We start from the raw sequence: 24482 nt of genomic DNA on the forward strand, positions 1-24482 counted from the left end.
CCTTTCACAACATGGTTGTGTTATATCATCATGGTTTAGCTTGTGTACCACAGTTGTTGGTGTGAATTTTGAAAGGTTGCCTAGCAACCAGAGAGTTTACAAGAAACGCAATGGAGACGCGAACCCAACCATACCATAACATGCTAGACCATGGCTAGACCTAGCCAGGCTTAACATAGCTAATGGAGACACAAACCCAACCATACCATACCATGCTAGACCATGGCTAGACACAGCCAGGCTAAACATAGCTAATGGAGACACAAACACAACCATGCCATACCATGCTAGACCAGGGCTAGAGCCAGCCAGGCTGAAAATAGCTAATGGAGACAAGGCAATAGTCTCCAGATGCACTTAAGAGCTGATCGGCTGTTTCATAACTCTATAATGAATGGACCTCTGGAGATTCCCTGGACAGCTGAGTAAACATAAGTATAGTCATGTAACATGTGAGCTACTGTTTAGACCTACTCAATGACATAACTACTGTCAGTTGCGCTGTGACATAAGTAGCTTGCATAACATTCTAAATGACATAACATCAATGGAATCTAACAAAAAACACAAAAACAAGATTTAGTACAATGAAAATCATGTTTTTTTTACAATCTCATCGCATCTTTTTACGGAGGGTATGTTGATGTAAAATTGCCCAAATGTTAGAACTGTTGTTGTTGTTGTGAAAATTATGACTGAATTATCACTATCCCCCTGGATATCAACTAAATCAAAACATTTCAGATATCATCCAATCTGCTTCCCTGAAGAGATTGCATACTCTACTTGGGTTCATATCTGTCAGTAGTTGTAAAGGAGATCAGGCAGCTAGTTAGTTCACAAACAAGTAATGAAAGTAGTTTGCTACAAGTTATTTAGTGGTTCAAAAACATCCACAGCAACTGTGACAATGTATTCATCCCCTGCTAGCACAGGTTAGCCAATGTTAATCTCCCATAGCAACCGATCAAACTTTTTTTCCCTCACTGAATTACCACAATTGTACATTTACATTTAGTCATTTAGCCGATGCTTTTATCCAAACACAAGGATAATCACAAACAAGTCAGCAGGATGGGTACATTGTACTGGTTCTAAGCAGGTCAACTCAGGAATGGTGATCTGAAAATCAAAAAATGTATTCTGTGATTATGTGTTTAAAAAACTGGCAAAACCAATCGGTGTTTTGAGTCAAATCAGGTTTGCTGTAGGATTACACTCCAATTGCACCTAATCCATAATAGATTTATGTTGCTGCAAACTGCATGCAGAGGTCTATGCAAAGGCCCCATTGCCCAAAAGGACATTGGTCAGGTCAGGTGTGGTTATTGATTTGATTTGAAATCTTTATTTCAAACATGTAAATACAAACAATATAAAATCAAAACAAATCATTGATCTCTAGAAATTAAATGGAAACAAACAAATAAATAAATAAACAAAAACAAAACATAACTCAATTTACATGTTCGAAAAGGAGTAGGAAGAAGTATACACTTATTTAATCCTACCCCTTTTCCACTACTCAAATGAGTGTACTAATTGAAACCTTACAAAACAAATATATATAGGCAAAACAAAAAACTAAAATGATTATATATGTAAAACATGAACGAAATCAAATAAAAATGTAAACACCCGTGAATGTCAAATCCCTTCCTCAGCCCTGTACCTCGTGAAAATCATTTGATCAAATGTGATGTTATTCTTGATGAAAATACAGTCAGGGCAGACATAATCTGGATCGGCATCATGACACTGTGGGTATAAGCATGCCTTTAGCCAACTATTTCAGTAGGAATTATCCTCCCATACCGCTATCTGAGAGACTATTTTGCAAAGGGCACCGTCTCTGCTTAGCACCGCCCAGGATGATTGTGATTGGTTTAAGGAAATATAAACAAGCCAGAGTGTTTTCCCGCCCTATACCGGAATGATAATAGGTTCAGCCAGACCACAGTGCTAACATAGTGTGGAGACAGAGAGGTCTGGCCGTGCGAGACTAGGGCACACTGTAGATCAGGTGTGACCACTGCCTTACAACATCCAGTCCAGCAGCCGACATCCCCTCACTCATCATCAAAATACTTCCCAAAGGTCAGTGAATACCACGATCACAACACCAGAGGGAGCTCCACAAATCATGTTAAACCCAGATTCGGCTCAAACAAGGGACTAAACACGTTTCGCAATTATGCCACATCAATGTGGAATGCCCTACCCAAAGCTGTAAAGGAATGTGAATCACTACCCACTTTCAAAAACACTCTCAAAGAACACCTACGGCAGGGGCGGGGCTAGGGGGTGGCTACTTGGGCTTAAGCTCCGAATGTTTACTGAAAAGCCCCGAATCTATTAAAAAATTAATAAATACAAATATTATAAATAATATATATATATATATTTTTTTTTTACAATTAATCATTGTTACATGAAAATATGTTTGCACCAGATTTAGCAGAAGCTAATTTCTATCTGTAGTCTATCCAGCTGCTAACTGTATTTGAGTGAGTTAAGTCTTGGTGTTATGGTAGACTCAGACCTAAGCTTTAAATCACAATCAACAAGTTGACAAAAACATAATTCTTCCACCTTAGAAACATAGCTAAAGTACGGCCATTTATAAATCAAAAGGATGCTGAAAACCAGATCCATGCCTTTATCTCAAGCCGACTCGACTACTGTAATGCACTCCTTACCGGCCTCCCGAAAAAATACGATGATAACTATTTTATTGCAATGCACTATTGCATTATTTTATTCTATTTTACTAATTCTAATTCTAATACTAATTTACTATTCTATTTTATCGAGTTAACCCTAGATCTTAGATCCTAATATGAAAAACGATGTGATTTAATGTTCTATGTCTTACCTTGACTTTGTCTATTTTACTGCTATCTATTTTATGCTTTATGTCTGCACTTTATGCATTGCTCTTGATCTGCCAATGTTGTGCTCATTTTATGCCTGTCTTTTTGTACTGCTGTGAAGCACTTTGAGCTGCAATTCTTGTATGAAAGGTGCTATACAAACACAGTTATTATTATTATTATTATTATTATTATTATTATTATTATTATTATTATTATTATTAGTATTATTATTATTATTATTATTATTATTATTATTATTATAAATTATTATAGTTTGCTTCATTAATTAAAGGGTGTGAATTTAAGTGTTCTCTAGTGCCTTTTGTCCGCTTTAAGGTGGTGGTATAAGTTAAAGGTTGTGGTGTCGAAGTAAAAAAGATCCGTGCCCGCTCACGCGGGCACCTATCTGGGCTAAGCCCCGGATCTCCTACAATCCTAAATCCGCCCCTGACCTACGGGAGACTGCAATTCGAAACTGGCCCCTACAAATGTCCTAACCCAGTTGTACAGTAAATGACCAAGTATGTATCAGTATCAGTATTCCAATGTACAGTGTACAGTGTCCCCCGCCACCCACCCAACCCCACCCCACCTACCCAACCTCCTCCAATGTACAGTTTCTACATCAAATGTATATACACTCTTTTCTGGACACTTTTTGTATCACAAACAGTACTGTATTTGCAAATCTGGTATGTCATAAATGTATAGATGTAGCAGTACTGTCTATCTGTATGTCGTGTGTGTCATATATGTTATGATGAATTGAAAATGGGGGACCCTGATGTAAACAAGACGAAAGTCTTTCTCTGGTCTGCATCCCCTTAACAATTGTATGTATTGAGCTGTACTGTACTGTACCCATTCTGCAATCTGTTAATAAACTTTTCAATCAATCAATCAATCAATCAATCAATCAAACCTCAGTCCAGTTTGGGCGAAGGCAACAGAGGTCATCGAGGTCGGTCAGCGCTTCAGAGAAATGTCTCAACCCGCAGTTGGCCTCCGCTCTGAACACCTTCAGACTCAAATCGTCTGGGACTGAGGAGGAAGAGGGTAGAAAGAGGAAAAGGGAGGGAAAGAGAGGAGGATATATGACACATGATTTTCAGTAGCTCTTATATCATGACATCATATATATATATATATATGTATTTAAATTATATAGTTATATATATACTGTACCATAATATGGCACCTGTATATATATATATATATATACATCTGTCTGTATATACCTGCATATAATCCTTTTTACATACCTACTATATGTACAAATCCCTTACCTATACTCTTACTATTTATAGTTATAGTTATATCGCTGGCCAGTATGACTTACTACAATAGTGCCTTTATACCTGTATCACTGTACATATATCTGATTAGTAGTCATTTATATATTTTATACACAGTTTACAGTAATCACCTGTACATTGTATATTGCTATTGCACTTTACTGTTACATTTGTACTCTGGTTAGATGCCAACCCATTTTAATGTAATCGAATCTAAAAAAAATAAAAATAAAAAATTATATATATATATTAGTGCTGTCAATCGATTAAAATATTTAACTCGATTAATCGCATGATTGTCAATCGCAAATCAATCTTTTTTTTTTGTACCTTAACGGATCTTTTTCAAGTTCCAAGTTTTAATACTCTTATCAACATGCGAGTCAACAAATGCTTGCTTTATGCAGCCATTTAACACAAAAGGATGACCCTCATGCATTGCAAATTTGCATCAAATTCAAAACAGAGTGATGCACAAAATAACTTAAAAGAAAATAATAATTTAAAACAATGAATAAAGTGTGCATGAAATAATAGGGGAAAGAAAACATTAGGAACTTGTTACATTCACCCACACAAGGGCTGAGGACTCACCCCCCCCCATCCCACCCCCCACCCCACCCCCCACCCCCCTCTCTCTCTCACACACACACACTCTGCCAGCTCTCTTTCTCTCTTGCCCCTTCCTCATCTCTCTCACCCCCCTCTCTCTCTATATATCACTCTCACACACACACACACACACACACACACACACACACACACACACACACACACACACACACACACACACACACTTCAGAAACAAACATAGTATCAATGAGAGCATCAATAATACACCTGAGTGAAGTCTAGTAAAAAAAATAAAAATAAAAAATGATTTTTTTATTAAAAGTTAATCGTGAGTTTTAAAAAATAGTGGCGTTAATAGAATCGGGCGATAACGCGTTAATACCGCGTTAACTTTTACAGCCTTAATATATATATATAGATGTTTTAAACGTTGACATCCTTGCTCCTCCTAACGTGAACGCCAAATGTATCCCAGAAAGAGATGCGGCTGTTTTGATAATGAAGCAGGTAAAGGAACGGTCTGATCAGGCTACAAAGTGTAACAAGGTGAATACGGACAAAGAGAAAGGATTGCGTATTAACGCCACTAATCTTTTTGACGCATAACACACATTACAAAAGCAGAAACAAATGTGTTTTAAAAGGGCAGAAAGGGAAAAATATCCCTTTAAAGTACATTTTGAACAGAGAAGAAATGTGTGATTAATCACAGTTAACTATGGACAATCATGCGATTAATCACGATTAAATATTTTAATCAATTGATAGCCCTAAAATAAATACATTTTATAACGATATTACATACCAGAGTGTATTCTGGTCCAGAAGTGTTAGTGATAGTGATAGATATAGTGTTAGTGTTAGTGTTAGTGATAGTGATAGTGATAGTGATAGTGTTAGCGTTAGCGGTGTTCGCGTTTGTCAAGTCAAGAGTTTTATTTGTCACGGCATACAAGTATACAATGAAATGCGGGGGGTCTTGCCCGCAACAATACACAATAGTAATATATAATAGAATCCAATAGAACGACATTGTGCAATAAAACAAGTAAACAAAGTAGGGCATATCGGTATCTGTACATGAGTTATTTACAGAGCATGGTAGGACATGCTAGGTCCTGTGGTAGTGCAATACACTGTTAGCTACGGATGAGGCACTGGGTCTTTATGTACACTGCTATACATGCTATATTATACAATCTCAAGTTATACTATACTATTCTTAAAGTGACCTTTCCTTTTGTAAAGTGACCATACGTGTGACCATGAGTGTGTGTTTGCTCATGTTAAAGTGGCTGCTAGTGTGTGAGCGTGTACAGTGTGTGTGTCGTGTGTGTGCTCATGTGTGCTTGTGTGTGGAGAGTTCAGTGTTCAAGGCTCTGATGGCCTGAGGGAAGAAGCTGAGCCGAAGTCTCTCTGTCCTAGTAGCTGGTGTGCTAGTGTTAGCGATAGTGTCAGCATCAATGTTAGTGTAGTGTTAGCACCAGACAGTGATGGGAATAACGGCGTGATAAGTAACGGCGTTACTAACGGCGTTAGTTTTTTGAGTAACGAGTAATCTAACGGATTACTCTTCCAATCTTAATAACGCTGTTACCGTTACTGCCAAAAAATGCGGCACGTTACTGATTGAACCTGTTTCTTTCATCAGACAGATCTCTGCGCCGAGAGGCATACTATTCTTCCTGGTTAGTGGGCAGTGCGCGATTGGCTGAGGTTGAGTAAAATGTCATGGTAAACCAATCAGAGGTAGAGGTGGGCGGGTGTCTAAAGCATCCAGAGTCTGACACACAGCGACAACACAAGCGACTCAGCGTGAGACCGCGGGTCCGTGTAGTGTACGTTTTGATAGTTTGTTTGGCGAGCCCAAATAATCCAAAACGAATCCAACGAACAACACAAGCAAGCAGTCAACGACAGACCGCGGGTCCATGAGCGTTTTTTGTTCACTCTTGTTGTGTTGCAGCGCAGGGCACTGCAGTAGTGGCTATACTGCTGACAGCCTTATCAACATAGTGCTGCACTTCCTGGTTTAATAGCACAGTCTGGTGCTCAGAGATATATACAGTATCTGTATGTCATGCATGTCTTAAATGTCATGATTAGATTAGTTTAGATGATTAGATTAGATTCTTATATCTGTATGTTGTGTCATAAATGTCATGAATTGAAAATGCGGGACCCTGATGTAAACAAGACGAAAGTGTTTCTCTGGTCTGGATCCCCTTAACAATTGTGTGTATTGAGCCGTACTGTACTGTACCCATTCTGCAATCTGTTAATTAAAATGTTCAATCAATCAGTATATATTTGTTATTTATTTTTGGTATAGTGCTTAACAAGCATAATTTAATGTTGCCCAGTTGTGGCCTGTTGAGGGGCAATACATATAAAAAGTTCCAAAACATCTATTGTGTTTGTATTTGTATGATCCACTATATAAACATAGTAATTATAATATCTACATACATGGCATTTGATTGGAGGCTAGTATCACTTTGTCCCACAGCAACATTAAAATAGTTTAGATTTGTGTATGTTGTTTATGTAAAAAAAATCTTGAAAGTAACGCAATAGTTACTTTCTGAAGTAACGAGTTACTTTTATCATTTGTAACTGAGTATGTAATTTAGTTACTTCTTGGAAGAAGTAACTAGTTACTTTTTAAAAGTAACTTGCCCAACACTGGTTAGCACTAACATGAATTGAAACTCATTCTACTCAAATTCCACCTCCCATTCACTGCCAACAGAACAGTGTCTCTCTTGGTGACATCACAGATTAAAGTCTCCGTTCTCTTGTTTCTAAATTTGGGAATAGGGGGAATATTTGTGTTCACAGACTGGCGGATTTGACCTTTTAACAATGCAATATCGTGACCTGGTCAGACTTCCAAGCATTCTGAGATGCATTGGATGTGGCCCTGACAGGAATTCTGGCATTCCTCTTGTGTGTACTTGAAGCAGCAAGAGCAACTACAGTACACCTTTTATAATGGACATTCCAGTGTGTGTGTGTGTGTGTGTGTGTGTGTGTGTGTGTGTGTGTGTGTGTGTGTGTGTGTGTGTGTGTGTGTGTGTGTGTGTGTGTGTGTGTGTGTGTGTGTGTGTGTGTGTGTGCATGTACATGTACATGCACCATATAGGATCCAGCGTTACTACCAAGGTATACTATTTAGATTGTTACACAAGAAGTGAAGGTGCAGAGAGCGCAGTGAGAAAGATAACAAGGCTATGTTTAATTGGACTGGCAGCAGGGCGGCTGATGCGTTACGTGGTTCACTACTACGCTAAGAACACGTCACAAACACTCCCACGCCCCCCCCCCCCCCCCCCCCCCCCGCGTGTTGTTATAGAGACCAAAGAACCTGCAGGATCTAGGACAGACACATTTATTTTACTTCTCACACAACTGCAGGGAGAAAATGTATTAAATGGCTCTGACACAGATAAGTACAAACCATAAGCAACCAGTGTATAGTGGTATTAGGTTACATTTAAAGGAACACATAATCAACATTATGGGAAATGCGCTTGCCGTCTTCTCCAGAGTCAGACAAGAAGATTGATACCAATGTCCTCTCTGTGCGTTCAGTAGAAAGCTATCCGACTGCAAGCTAGCCTAGTTTAGCACAAATGAATGGAAGCGGATATGGACCACTAGCTAAGCTTAGCTTAAAACACCAGATAGCTTCCTATTGAACGCACAGAGAGGAAATTAGTATCTACTGTATCTTCTTGTCTGACTCTGGAGAGGACGGTAAGCACATTTCCCATAACGTGTCCCTTTAAGTAACTCCTTGAATCTTTACATCATATTGTCTGCGTTATGGCCTGTAATAATGTTGTTACCTATCAGGAAAATATCAGTATGCAGGGTTAGAGATCTAGTGATGCAGAGACACAGGAGTAGGACACACTTTCACAAAATAGAGGCTGTTCATGACTCATAACTAGGGCTGTCTTAAATACTTCGAAGCTTCGTTCGATGGGCATGGGATTTGAATATAAAAATTCAAATCGATTATTAAAAAAAAATATATATAAAGTTTTTTCTTTTTTTGGTAAATCAACTCTGCCTCTCTTTGTTAACTACAACAAGCAATGCTGTTTGTTATTTAAGATGAGGTCGGACTCGGCACTGACAGATTTGTGTTCATTGTGCTGCTTTTATAAAGCCTCAAATGACGGCTTACAATATTTCATGAAAGCAAAGTGTTTTGTTTGTCTAAGATTTAAAAAGGTTTAAACTTTACAGCACTGATAGAGTTGAACAAAGTGCTCTACTTAGTCCCACAACATACATTTTTTTTTAAATTAAAAATTATATATATATTTGTTTCTAATCTCGAAGCTTCGAATTAAAATCGAATCTCGGCCACGAAGCTTCAAATTCCAAAAAAAATCGAAGGTCAGCCCTACTCATAACACATACATATAACACATAATTCAGGACAGCACAGGTTAATCATCAACAACAGGCTTATCAGCATCATCCAGATGTACGTTAGGGTACATTTTAGGGCTTTCCACCAGGTCTCCCTTCCTTCATTGACCAGATTAACATGGTTGCCATAACGTGTCCCTACTCCTTGAATCCTTACCTCACGTTGTCTGCGTTATGGCCTGTATTATTGTTGTTACCTATCAGGACAATATCAGTATGCATGTGGTTAGAGATCTAGTGATGCAGAGACACAGGAGTAGGACACGCTTTCACAAAATAGAGGCTGTTCATAACACATACACATAACACATAATTCAGGACAGCACAGGTTAATCATCGACAACAGGACATCAGAATCATCCAGATGTACGTTAGGGTACATTTTAGGGCTTTCCACCAGGTCTCCCTTCCTTCATTGACCATATTAACATGGTGGCCATTTTGCTCTCCGTGCTCAGGTTGGGATCCCTTTCTACCCTGTTCCCACCGGGAATTAAAACACAAACCCGGGGACCCCACTGCCCTAAAATACGCTTCAGTGGACTATGGCACAACAAAAAGGTACTGTGGTAGTATGCTGGTATTAAATTGTATTTTTCATTTTACCATGGTACAGTATGATGTACTGGTACAGTATGATGGTACAGTATGATGTACAGTATGATGGTACAGTATGATGTACAGCTACAGTATGATGTAGTACAGTATGATGTACAGTATAATGGTACAGTATGATGTACAGTATGATGTACAGCTACAGTATGATGTACAGTAAGATGTACAGCTGCAGTATGATGGTACAGTATGATGTACAGCTTCAGTATGATGGTACAGTATGATGTACAGTATGATGTAGTACAGTATGATGTACAGTATAATGGTACAGTATGATGTACAGCTACAGTATGGTGTACAGTAAGATGTACAGCTGCAGTATGATGGTGCAGTATGATGGTACAGTATGATGTACAGTATGATATACAGCTACAGTATGATGGTACAGTATGATGTACAGATAGTCAGCTACAGTATGATGGTACAGTATGATGGTACAGTATGATGTACAGCAGTGGCGGCTGCTGACAAAAATGTTTGGTTAAGCACAGATTATTATATTATATTATATTTTTAAAACATCCCCCAATGTGTGTGACAGTAGTGGCTGGTGACGAGTTAAAAAATTGGGGAGGACGGGAGAGATACGAATAAATGTAATAAAGAAGTACAGACACAGTGTGGTTATGAAGACAGCAGACAGACACTACAGTTAAAGACAACAGGCACTAGTAGTAAATACCTTGGAGTAACTCTTGACACACACCTCACTTACACACATCACAACAATAGCTTAGTCAAGAACGCAAATCAAAAACTATTTGTTTACAGCAAGATCAGACCATTTCTCATCCTCACTGTTTCAAAACACATCTACATGCAATTTGTTTGCAATTTCATGCAAAAAGAGCTTATAAAATGCATGGTAAATTTCCACCCTGGACTCAACACTGTACTGCACTCTCACACTTCCCTGCTACAACCTTTCAGAACTACACAAAAAATCTAGCCACTAAGTTCTATTTTATGCTCAGAAATAACACTTCCCCCAGCGGTCAGGTGGCGTAGCGGAGATTGCGTTCGTCACCAACGCCGGAGACGCTGTTCGAATCCAGCTCCCAGCTCCGGCGTTGTCACCAGCTTGGCTGGCCGTTCACACTAATACAATTGGCAGTATTAGAGGGTGGGAAAGCTGGCGGGGTGGGTCCGGGTCGTTGTAAACAGCGACTCCTACAGTTCGGTCGGGGCGCCTGCTCAGCGCGGATAGGATCTAAGGGGGGTAGTGTGATCCTTCCACACGTTACACCCTCTCAGTGAGAGTCCGCGCTGCCAGGTGAAAAGAAGCGGTTGATTGGCTAGACGTGTGTCGGAGGAAGCACGTGATAGCCTCCACTCTCCCAGACCGACTGTGGGGGGTAAGTGCACAGCGACCAGGAAGGGGATTGGGAATTGGCATAACGACTAACATTGGGATGGGAGAAAATCTGAGGAAAAAGGAGGGGGAAAAAGATCAATAAAAAAATAAAAAATTAAAATAACACTTCCCCAACACTCACAGCTTTACTGCCAAGACACAATAGGCTACAAGTCAAGAAGTATCACCACATCAATCCCACATGCACTCATTCCAGTACCGGCTTACACAAATAATTATGGACTAAGATCATTGTTCCACATAAACAGCAAAATCTGGAATGAGATCCCATTCCACATCAGAGCAATAACCTCCATCTCACACTTCAAACAGGCCTACAAACAACATCTGATGCTAGAAAACCTCTGCACTCACTGTGTATAGCATTTAGCACAGACCCAATAGCATTGATTACTACTACCCCAAGGTAAAAAAAAAAAAAAATAATAATATATATATATATATATATATATATATATATATATATTTTTTTTTTTTTTTTTTATACAGTCAACATATTCTTAAATAATAGCGCTGCCCGAGGCGGGGCATGATACAGTCAACATATAGCAAAAGAGAGAGCGAGAGAGAGCTCCCGTTCTACAGTCAATATACAGTGTACAGAGAGAGAGAGAGAGAGAGACACATTGGAAAGAAATTGAAATGCTATTTGGCCCTAAACAGAGAGTACACAGTGGCAGAATACCTGAGCACTGTGACTGAAGATCCTTGAGCCTAGCCATCGAGAAAGGCCGCCATAGGCAGACTGTGTGTGTTAGAAAGAGAGAGAGAGAGAGAGAGAGAACATGTGTGTTTGTCATGTGTGTGTGTGTGTTAGAGAGAGACTATAGCATGTATGAGAGATTCAAAAGGACAAAGATCAACACTTAAATCCAACAAGAAGAGGGTCAACAGAGAAACCAAAGCAGCAAGGAGCCAATGGCCGACATCAGCTAAATAGGCTAGCCAGGTACTGTGACACCAGGCCACGTGACACACAGCTTTGGCCAACGGCCCAACGCTACCCAAGCTACACAAACGACCATTCACACACAGCACATGTCGTATCTCCAAATGTTGTGAAGTAGCATATGTTTTGCCTGGAAAAAAACATCGTTATTAACAAAACATTCGGGAGGGGAAGGAAGGAAGAGTGGGGTAATGTCATCATGACATTTTCATTAATCCAAGTTACCTGCACGATGAACGCAGGGCGAAAGGCCGCAAGGTCTCCACGTTGACGAAAGGCCTCTCGCTGGCGGGACAAAAAGAAGCTATGGCCAGAGCCTTGTCATGGTGCAGGCCCGACTACATCTTCTGTCAAAGGGCCTGCTATTCTCAAGGCTAACTGATAGCATCAAACGAACGTTCCCAGCTGACGCTAAACAGCCTGCTAACAGTTAGCTCACACAGTTAGCTACTAGTAGTATTAGCTAGTCGACCAGTTTGGCTCCAGAGAGAGAAAGAGAGATAGGGTCAGGTGACTCAGGTCCACGGCGGGTATATAATCATAAGTTGACTCACCATAACGCAGTATCAACGTGGAAGGAGACTTTCTTGGCCCCACGGTGTAATTTCGGCGTATTGCTGCCTAACAGATTTATCTGCTCACAAGTTCTCTTCTCCTTCTTTTGAAAAGACATCCACTCGCCTCGCCTCGCTAGGTTAGCTAACGCTAGTTAGCATTTAGCTAAGCTAGCTACTAGCCGACATGGCTATACCATGAAAGGCTCCGGCCATTTGTCCCGCTAGCGAGAGGCCTTTCGTCAACGTTCCTTGGTTGGTGACCGACCGACTGATAATGACCGACCTCTTTCTTCGTCTTGGCTATTGGGCATAACTAAGCATAGTCAAAAGCTGCACGCGCGAAAATGTCAAACACAGCCGACTCACGCTGCCGGCGTACTACACTGTCTACACATGATGTAAGTAAAACCACTCCCTTCGTTGAAACCAATGCTGCTGCAGAACCCCAGAGGCTGAGCTCCAATAGTGAGTATGTCTGCAGCTGCAGGACTGCAGACCCAGGAACAAGTCAGACACATTCTACAAACGTGTCTAATGTGAAATATATAAGCATATAAGCAAAACTAGATTTTAGGTCTGTGATGAAAAAGGGCCTCGCGGGAAGGGGGGCCTCGCAAAAAAAAATAAAAAAAATAAAAAATAATAATAAAAAAATTAATAAATTTTTTTTTTTTTTTTTTTTTTTTGCGAGGCCCCCCTTCCCGCGAGGCCCTGTGCGACCGCACTGCTCGCACACCCCCTGAGGCGGCCCTGACTACAGCACACACACACACACACACACACACACACACACACACACACACACACACATCACACACACACACACGCAGTGCACATAATAAACACAACGGCCACAGCGGGCCAACAAATCGCAGCAGCTATTTACAATACAATACACAAATATACAAAATAATGCTCAAAATATGCAAACTTCCTACCTTATTTGTACATGAAGTCCATCCTCCGATCATTCTTTGTGAATTCTGCGATGACTTTGTCATAAAAGCTGTCGGATGTCTTCATTCTAATCTGTGCAGCATCTGTGCAGTCAAACGCTGCTGTCCGACAACAAGTTTGGGAGTTGGACGTCCTCTTGCAATAATAATCCTTTTCTCTTCAAAAGTCATAATTGCATGCTTGAGCAGCGCTGTTCTCCTCCGTCGTAAGTCTGGTCTCCTCCGTAAACTGGATGCTTGCAGACTGCAGAGGGGAATTCCTCGCGTCACGCACTCGCATAATGCCCATATATGGACCAAGTTGCCAACTAAGATAGTCTCGAAATGTCCACAGAGAGCAGTAGCACTCACTCACCAAAGCTGTGTGCTGCTCACATGAAGAGGAAGGGAGCACAGCGGTTCTTCCTCTGGGCGAACGTTTCGATGACTTTGGGGGAAAGAATTGAGAAAGACCGGACAGGAGCTTACTAAGCTACTAGCTTGTAAGCTAACAAGTTAGCTTACAGAGTCCAAGACGGCACGTTCACGTCAACTACACTACTTCAACTGAGATAAAAAATATATATAGGGCGGCTAAGTGGCGCAGTGGGCAAGGCGCTCGCCACTAACGCAGGAGATGCTGGGTTCGAGCCCAGCTCTCTGCGTTGCTTCCGGCTTGGCTGGTCGTTCATACTAATACAATTGGCAGTATTATGGGGTGGGAAAGCCGGTGGGTGGGGATCGGACGTTGTGGACAGCGACTCCTACAGGTCGGTTGGTGCGCCTGTACAGCAGAATCAGGAAGTATCGGGGGCAGCGTGAGCCTCCCACGCGTTACTCCTCGCCACTGAGAGATCCCGCTGTGCAGGTGAAAAGATGCGACGGCTGCCTCCTTGTGTACCGGAGGGGACACGTGATGCAAGGCTTCATCCACATTGCAGCCGACCAGTGGGAGGCATGGTCTAACAACATTCGACAGGGGAGGGTAGAATTGGATAATACAAAATTGGGATGGGAGAAAAAATAGAAAATGGGGAGAAAAGGTAGAAGAAAAAAAAAATATATACATATATATATCATCAAACTATGCACAATAAGTTCATGAACAATTGAATAAAGATCTTAAAATATGAATTATTATATTAGGCAAATTAATCTTCTTTTCTCAATGTCAGTATCTTTCAAGGCAAATTCCACACAGTCAGTCTCAGTGGTGAGATGATGACAGAAAATCTAGAACATTAGATGGCTATTGACGCCACAGTCAATAGGGTCCAGCTGCAGTTCTGTATCATCATTAGCTGGCACCATGGCATTCTCTAATTGGATCTCAAGGTTGTCAACACAAGGTAAAAAAAAAAAAAAATAATAATATATATATATATATATATATATATATATATATATATATTTTTTTTTTTTTTTTATACAGTCAACATATTCTTAAATAATAGCGCTGCCCGAGGCGGGGCATGATACAGTCAACATATAGCAAAAGAGAGAGCGAGAGAGAGCTCCCGTTCTACAGTCAATATACAGTGTACAGAGAGAGAGAGAGAGAGAGACACATTGGAAAGAAATTGAAATGCTATTTGGCCCTAAACAGAGAGTACACAGTGGCAGAATACCTGAGCACTGTGACTGAAGATCCTTGAGCCTAGCCATCGAGAAAGGCCGCCATAGGCAGACTGTGTGTGTTAGAAAGAGAGAGAGAGAGAGAGAGAGAACATGTGTGTTTGTCATGTGTGTGTGTGTGTTAGAGAGAGACTATAGCATGTATGAGAGATTCAAAAGGACAAAGATCAACACTTAAATCCAACAAGAAGAGGGTCAACAGAGAAACCAAAGCAGCAAGGAGCCAATGGCCGACATCAGCTAAATAGGCTAGCCAGGTACTGTGACACCAGGCCACGTGACACACAGCTTTGGCCAACGGCCCAACGCTACCCAAGCTACACAAACGACCATTCACACACAGCACATGTCGTATCTCCAAATGTTGTGAAGTAGCATATGTTTTGCCTGGAAAAAAACATCGTTATTAACAAAACATTCGGGAGGGGAAGGAAGGAAGAGTGGGGTAATGTCATCATGACATTTTCATTAATCCAAGTTACCTGCACGATGAACGCAGGGCGAAAGGCCGCAAGGTCTCCACGTTGACGAAAGGCCTCTCGCTGGCGGGACAAAAAGAAGCTATGGCCAGAGCCTTGTCATGGTGCAGGCCCGACTACATCTTCTGTCAAAGGGCCTGCTATTCTCAAGGCTAACTGATAGCATCAAACGAACGTTCCCAGCTGACGCTAAACAGCCTGCTAACAGTTAGCTCACACAGTTAGCTACTAGTAGTATTAGCTAGTCGACCAGTTTGGCTCCAGAGAGAGAAAGAGAGATAGGGTCAGGTGACTCAGGTCCACGGCGGGTATATAATCATAAGTTGACTCACCATAACGCAGTATCAACGTGGAAGGAGACTTTCTTGGCCCCACGGTGTAATTTCGGCGTATTGCTGCCTAACAGATTTATCTGCTCACAAGTTCTCTTCTCCTTCTTTTGAAAAGACATCCACTCGCCTCGCCTCGCTAGGTTAGCTAACGCTAGTTAGCATTTAGCTAAGCTAGCTACTAGCCGACATGGCTATACCATGAAAGGCTCCGGCCATTTGTCCCGCTAGCGAGAGGCCTTTCGTCAACGTTCCTTGGTTGGTGACCGACCGACTGATAATGACCGACCTCTTTCTTCGTCTTGGCTATTGGGCATAACTAAGCATAGTCAAAAGCTGCACGCGCGAAAATGTCAAACACAGCCGACTCACGCTGCCGGCGTACTACACTGTCTACACATGATGTAAGTAAAACCACTCCCTTCGTTGAAACCAATGCTGCTGCAGAACCCCAGAGGCTGAGCTCCAATAGTGAGTATGTCTGCAGCTGCAGGACTGCAGACCCAGGAACAAGTCAGACACATTCTACAAACGTGTCTAATGTGAAATATATAAGCATATAAGCAAAACTAGATTTTAGGTCTGTGATGAAAAAGGGCCTCGCGGGAAGGGGGGCCTCGCAAAAAAAAATAAAAAAAATAAAAAATAATAATAAAAAAATTAATAAATTTTTTTTTTTTTTTTTTTTTTTGCGAGGCCCCCCTTCCCGCGAGGCCCTGTGCGACCGCACTGCTCGCACACCCCCTGAGGCGGCCCTGACTACAGCACACACACACACACACACACACACACACACACACACACACACACACACATCACACACACACACACGCAGTGCACATAATAAACACAACGGCCACAGCGGGCCAACAAATCGCAGCAGCTATTTACAATACAATACACAAATATACAAAATAATGCTCAAAATATGCAAACTTCCTACCTTATTTGTACATGAAGTCCATCCTCCGATCATTCTTTGTGAATTCTGCGATGACTTTGTCATAAAAGCTGTCGGATGTCTTCATTCTAATCTGTGCAGCATCTGTGCAGTCAAACGCTGCTGTCCGACAACAAGTTTGGGAGTTGGACGTCCTCTTGCAATAATAATCCTTTTCTCTTCAAAAGTCATAATTGCATGCTTGAGCAGCGCTGTTCTCCTCCGTCGTAAGTCTGGTCTCCTCCGTAAACTGGATGCTTGCAGACTGCAGAGGGGAATTCCTCGCGTCACGCACTCGCATAATGCCCATATATGGACCAAGTTGCCAACTAAGATAGTCTCGAAATGTCCACAGAGAGCAGTAGCACTCACTCACCAAAGCTGTGTGCTGCTCACATGAAGAGGAAGGGAGCACAGCGGTTCTTCCTCTGGGCGAACGTTTCGATGACTTTGGGGGAAAGAATTGAGAAAGACCGGACAGGAGCTTACTAAGCTACTAGCTTGTAAGCTAACAAGTTAGCTTACAGAGTCCAAGACGGCACGTTCACGTCAACTACACTACTTCAACTGAGATAAAAAATATATATAGGGCGGCTAAGTGGCGCAGTGGGCAAGGCGCTCGCCACTAACGCAGGAGATGCTGGGTTCGAGCCCAGCTCTCTGCGTTGCTTCCGGCTTGGCTGGTCGTTCATACTAATACAATTGGCAGTATTATGGGGTGGGAAAGCCGGTGGGTGGGGATCGGACGTTGTGGACAGCGACTCCTACAGGTCGGTTGGTGCGCCTGTACAGCAGAATCAGGAAGTATCGGGGGCAGCGTGAGCCTCCCACGCGTTACTCCTCGCCACTGAGAGATCCCGCTGTGCAGGTGAAAAGATGCGACGGCTGCCTCCTTGTGTACCGGAGGGGACACGTGATGCAAGGCTTCATCCACATTGCAGCCGACCAGTGGGAGGCATGGTCTAACAACATTCGACAGGGGAGGGTAGAATTGGATAATACAAAATTGGGATGGGAGAAAAAATAGAAAATGGGGAGAAAAGGTAGAAGAAAAAAAAAATATATACATATATATATCATCAAACTATGCACAATAAGTTCATGAACAATTGAATAAAGATCTTAAAATATGAATTATTATATTAGGCAAATTAATCTTCTTTTCTCAATGTCAGTATCTTTCAAGGCAAATTCCACACAGTCAGTCTCAGTGGTGAGATGATGACAGAAAATCTAGAACATTAGATGGCTATTGACGCCACAGTCAATAGGGTCCAGCTGCAGTTCTGTATCATCATTAGCTGGCACCATGGCATTCTCTAATTGGATCTCAAGGTTGTCAACACAATGTAACACGGCGTGAACGCCAATCAATCAAGTGCACATGGCCTCACTAACCGCCTTTTTCTTTCTTTCTCAAATACCCTATTTTGATTGGATTATTAGATTCTTAAGCCCTGCCCAGTGCAAACATTTGCAGTGACTGATTGACAGCTGACAGCCTGACCAGCATCAATGTGTTATGGGATCAGGGTCAGAGAGTTGTCACTTGGACATTTTTGAAGAAAAAAAATGTCACTGGCATTGTTTTTTTCACAGAGGAAAACATTTCTAATAAAAATACATATTAAAAAAATAATAAAAATATGTAATAATATATATATATATATTTTTGTCTGTATACTTACTAGTGAAGCACTGCCTCACTAGTAGTCATGCAATAACCTCAACTGATGTACAGTGTGATACCAGGATTTGTATAAATAAGACAATGATCATTGTTAAAGTCACAGGGTCACCATGGTAGTTAAATAATGCTATGATAATATCATGGTGTAATCCAATAAATATTTTTTTATAAATAAATAGTAAGCTATACTGATTTATTTAGCATCAAATTGAAATGATCCTGGTTCAGTTATTTATTGGTTTATCTACACAAAATCAAAAGTAGCGTGTACTTTCAAGAGTGCTCTTCCAACTCAAGTTGAAATTGTTTGTATCTGCGTATAATATATCTGCATGCGTATATTATATTATCTGCTTCAATTCATGGTGAATTGAAAATGGGGGACCCTGATGTAAACAAGACGAACATCTTTCTCTGGTCTGCATCCCCTTAACACATTGTGCGCCGGGGATTGTGCCCATCTTATACCACTCTCTGCCACCGTTGAAAGCCTATGGAGATGTTTACCTTCTTTGCAGGGCTATAACTTTTTTAATTGTATTGCTATATTGACATTACTATGGCCCATTCAACATCGATTATCTATCGTTCAGGATGTGGGAACGTTATATTTTTTCATTCATACATTGTTGTGTTGATACCTTCGAGAATATAAGTATGTTTTTAATCTTTTCTGCTGTAATTCCAAAAACAGTAGTTATAGGCCCTGAAGCATATATTGATTATCGATTGGCGTTTCTTTCCCATACACGCTATATTAAAAAATTCAAATGTATATGATCGGTATACATTATGCTTCATCATGCGTGGAGGAAAGGGGGGGGGGTCGTTTATAAGTCCTTGATCGTCAGTAACGGCTTTATGTAGTATGGGTGGATATATTGATCAGACTGTTTGCAAACAAGGAAATGCACAATCGGGTTGAAAATAACGTTACTGCCCCCTTACCGTGCGCCGATGAGACTAGCGGAGAAAGATCCCAATTATTCGACGCCGATCTCCTAGATCCATTTCCGGTTTGTATGGCGCAATAAACGCCGAAATCATATCGATTATTGCGTTATGGCAGCGATCCATATGTACTATAGTGTTTGTCAGGAGTCCCGTAGCGAGATGTGACTACCGGAGGAATTTCCTCGACGCACCGATGACACTTTCCGTTTTTTGAGTGTGTAACTCGCCCGACCATCCACCAGGCGGCGGTATTGAGCCGTTGCAGTCCCATCTAGGGTCCCGCTAGGGCACCGGGGGTTGGGTGGATGAATTATGAATGCCATGGCAAACAAATTAAATATTGATCTCAAAAACGCTGTACAGCGATGTTGGCGGTCAACGCATGGCAGGCAATAACGCTGGAAAGCGATTTTGGCGACCAATGTGTTAACAATTGTGTGTATTGAGCCGTACTGTATTGTACCCATTCTGCAATCTGTTAATAAAGTTTTCAATCAATCAATCACTCAGTCATCCAGATGTACAGAGGTCATGACATAATTTGTTGGGGCACTGGGTAAAAAAGCCAAGAGTTTGAGCAGTGCGTAAAGCTAGAAACGCAAAACTAGCCTACTGACAGCAATGTGAACTTTCAGTGACCATGTTATTGAGTTAAAGACACTAATGGTAGTGTCATACAGTACTGCAGTGTATAGTAAGAGTAAGGGATATACATATATGATATAGTATCTACAGACATGTAACAAGGGTTAAATATGCAGGTATGTACAGACAACTGTGGATATATAAATAAATAAATATATAAAATATATATCATACAGTTATATGGGTTATATTAAGGCGTATACGTATAGAAAGGATGCAGATATATTCAGACATATTGGGTTTTAATATATTTAATATATATACAGCATTATTGTACATGCTAGCACAGAGTTATGTGGGTAGACACTGGACAGTATTTAAAACCGTACCTAGTTCCATTCCGTCGTCCGTGATGATGCGTAAAGCATCTGCGAAGTCGCCGGCTCTGAGCTTCTCCTGGATCCGGCACATCAGTCTGCTCTCGCCGGGGCAACACTTCTCAATGACGCTGATCAGCAGAACGTTGTTCTTTGTGTGTTTCACATGTTTCTGTCTGAAGGAGCGCTCCTTGCATAACGGACACTTGGACGGCAGGTAGCCCCCCGACGCGCACCGGCGGCAGAACGAGTGGCCGCACGACACGGTGACAGGCTCCCACATCAGGAGCAGACAGGACGGACACTCCAGCAGATCCATTGGCCGCACTGGTTGTTGTTGTTATTATTATTTATTTGTTTACTTTATTATTCCTCAAGTCAAACGAGTATTATGAGGTTTATTATCTGTCGAGCGCAACATTGTTATAATTAAACGGACGGGGTTAATTAAGTAACGCGTTGGCTACAATAAAAGACGCACCTTATTATTATCTAACCATAGCTGGCACACTGCACTACTCCCAAAATAAATACACATGTGTGCACCCAATCTTTCCAAATGATAGCTTTCCGTTTTATTCTATAACGTTTCATTCACCGACGTTATCCATTTGTAAATCATAACTTATAGTAGCCGTATCTGCTTTGGAGCATATAATAACATCTTCCCTTTACCGTACACGCTGTCTTCCTCTTTCTGTCTGCATATTTACACGGAGCGAGCCTTCAATTAATTCTCCTTCTGTGAAAAGTTGTCCTGTACTGTATCCCAGGTTCTAGCTGTACGCGCAGTGTCAAGTCAGTTGGAATCAGGACTTCTACTTCCGGACAGACATTGATTTGACTTTTCAAAATAAACTATTTTTATAAAAAAAAAAATGCAATTCCATTTTTAGATGAGATTATATAAAATTAGTAAACAAATTTGTAGTAATTGAATTATTAAATGTATTGCCATTATACAGCACAAGTACAATACAACAAAAAATACTTTGGAATCTAACCAGACCACAAATGTAACAGTAAATGTAACAGTAAAGTGTAATAGCTATATACAATGTACAAGTGATTAAACAGTGTATAAATCATATAAATTAATACTACTGAGTAATAGTGTTAATCAGATGTATGTATACTACAGTGTTATATTATTATTATGTACAGTGATACATGTATACATTACATACACTATGTTAGTAAGTCATACTGGCCAGCACTGCCCAGCAGTGTAACTAGTAAGAGTAGTTAAGTCAGTGGTTCCCAACCTTTTTCCCCCCAGGGACCCCCAAACATCTCTGATGAAATTCGCGGACCCCCTCCTAATAAGATACCATAAAATACTTTTTTTTTTCATTTTAATAACAAACTGCTTATACACAGGCATATGCATCACAATTAGACCCACTATGCTTCTTTGACTTGTGCCTTCAATCAACAAATCTCATCTTGCACCATATGCATTTCAAAATGTTTGGCCAATATTCAAATGCTGTATTCATCCTCTCAAATCAGGCCCTAATGGTGAACGGTTTGCATTTATGGAACAAATCAATGCAACAAATTAAACTAAATATGAGACAGGAAATTCCAATCAGTAGCAGAGAGAATCTGTCCTAGCTGGGTTTAATACCTTTTTTTGTCATTTTAATAACAAACTGCTTATACACAGGCATATGCATCACAATTAGACCCACTATGCTTCTTTAACTTGTGCCTTCAATCAACAAATCTCATCTTGCACCATATGCATTTCAAAATGTTTGGCCAATATTCAAATCCTGTATTCATCCTCTCAAATCAGTCCCTAATGGTGAACGGTTTGCATTTATGGAACAAATCAATGCAACAAATTAAACTAAATATGAGACAGGAAATTCCAATCAGTAGCAGAGAGAATCTGTCCTAGCTGGGTTTAATACCTTTTTTTTGTCATTTTAATAACAAACTGCTTATACACAGGCATATGCATCATAATTAGACCCACTATGCTTCTTTGACTTGTGCCTTCAATCAACAAATCTAATCTTGCACCATATGTATTTCAAAATTTTGGCCAATATTCAAATCCTGTATTCATCCTCTCAAATCAGGCCCTAATGGTGAACGGTTTGCATTTATGTTGAATGAAGTAAGAATCCACTGCAGTAAAAATATCCTCACCTCGAGTGGTGGTAGTAAGGTTGACTGACATGAGAATGTCCTGGTTCAGATCCTCATTTTCAATATATTGCACATAAACGATGAGCACAGCCTCGTCTGCGACAGTTGTAGTTTCATCAAGTTGTATGGCAAATGGACCCTTTCTAAGCTTTTCTGACAGCTGCTGCTCGCAATCACTTGACATCTTATCAATTCGGTCTTTCACTACATTGTTCGAGAGTGGTACTGATTTTAGTTTATCCGCCACCTGTGGGCCGCACAGTTTCTAAACCATTTTGATGCAGGCTGGTTTGATGAGCTGCTCGCCAATATTGTGCGGTTTCTTTGCTTTTGCAATTAAAAGCGAACACTCAAAGGAGGCTTCGGTAGCCTTCTGTAAATCACTGCCACCCCTGCTCCACGCTACTCTAACATCAACAGGCTTGTTCGCCTTGAGAGACTGTTCTTTCCTCCGAAAAAAGTCTGGATCCTTCCCAACGGTTTCTGGGTGCTTAGACGCCTGGTGTCTCTTCAGCTTGCTGGGCTTCAGGCTCGAGTTTGCCAACTTTTCTCCACAAATCACACACTCAGGTCGTTTGTCTGGTCCCTCAGTGAAGCCCATGGTGATGTAATTTTCGCGATTGCTGTAGGTCCTAACTTTTTTTGCAGATGAGCTGCCGTCATCTCCTTTTCGTTTGTCACACATTTTCGCCTCTGGCGGCTGACTGCAGACGAGCCGAGAAAGTTAACTAGCGTGCTAGGCTAGCTACAGAAAGTGATACAGTCAACTGATTCGCGTTTTAGCGGCTACCCGGTAGCCTACTGTTAACGTTCAAAAATCATGTCTAGATGTTTATTTATTTATCTTTATTTTTTATTGTAGTGGAGAGACTATTCATGCTTCTTTTTTTGTATTTTATTTTTTTATTATTTTTTAAACAAACATATAAACAAACATGACAACACACGATAAGATATACAAGCATTAATTGTCAGGGCACATCCAATGAGATCACCTTTTGGTTAGTTGTTTTATATAAGATATACCCATAATACCTGTTATCTAAAAAAAAAAAACCCTACACACATATGCTCAGCTCGAACCCCCCCCTCCCGGACCCCACCTTGAGAAGTACCTCCACTATCCCTCGCACCTAACCAGACACTACCAATATAAGCTAGCTTTTATTCTCTCCACCACTTCTAACCACATTGACATTTTGGATTCATTGAGACCCAGAATTCTTGCTGTAGATATTTCATGGTAAATTACATCGAGATATGTAAGAAACCAAACTTTACGGCACATTTTTTCCGGTTGAAACCAGCGTGATGCGATCAGCTTTTTGGCTACTGTGATACCCGATAAAACCAATCTCTTTAGCTGTGGATTCACTGCAAACTCAAAAACATCATTCAACAGCAATACCGAGGGGTGTACAGGTATATTCCAAGATACGAGTTTTGATATTTGTTGGGTCACATCTTTCCAGAATGCCTTAACTGGTGAGCAGTCCCAATACATGTGCATAAATGTCCCTTCGTCCCCATTTGTACATTGGGTGCATTTGGAATCTTGTTTGAGCCCCATTCGGCACAGTCTTATAGGAGTCAAGTATGTCCTGTGAATATAGTTAAGATTGATTTGTTGATGATCCGGGTTCCTTGATGTAAGTCGGACATTTGCCCAGGCTCCTTGCCAATCAAAGTCATTTTCCAGGTCTGGTATATCC

At 40.9% G+C, this 24482-nt stretch overlaps 1 protein-coding gene across 1 annotated transcript in view; it reads right to left on the reverse strand.

Moving 5' to 3' along the window:
- Positions 1-20929, reverse strand: part of lonrf4 (LON peptidase N-terminal domain and ring finger 4) — a gene marked incomplete at both ends in the record, with an annotated part of 91442 nt that extends 70513 nt beyond the window's left edge. The window contains 2 exons of the mRNA XM_084331837.1: positions 3799-3917; positions 20623-20929. Coding sequence (XP_084187963.1) covers positions 3799-3917; positions 20623-20929 — 426 coding nt within the window. The remainder of the gene's footprint in view (positions 1-3798; positions 3918-20622) is intronic.
- Positions 20930-24482: the final 3553 nt, after the last annotated feature.

The sequence above is a fragment of the Notolepis coatsorum genome, assembly GCF_963971535.1.
Source record: "Notolepis coatsorum genome assembly, chromosome: 16".
NCBI lineage: Eukaryota > Metazoa > Chordata > Actinopteri > Aulopiformes > Paralepididae > Notolepis > Notolepis coatsorum.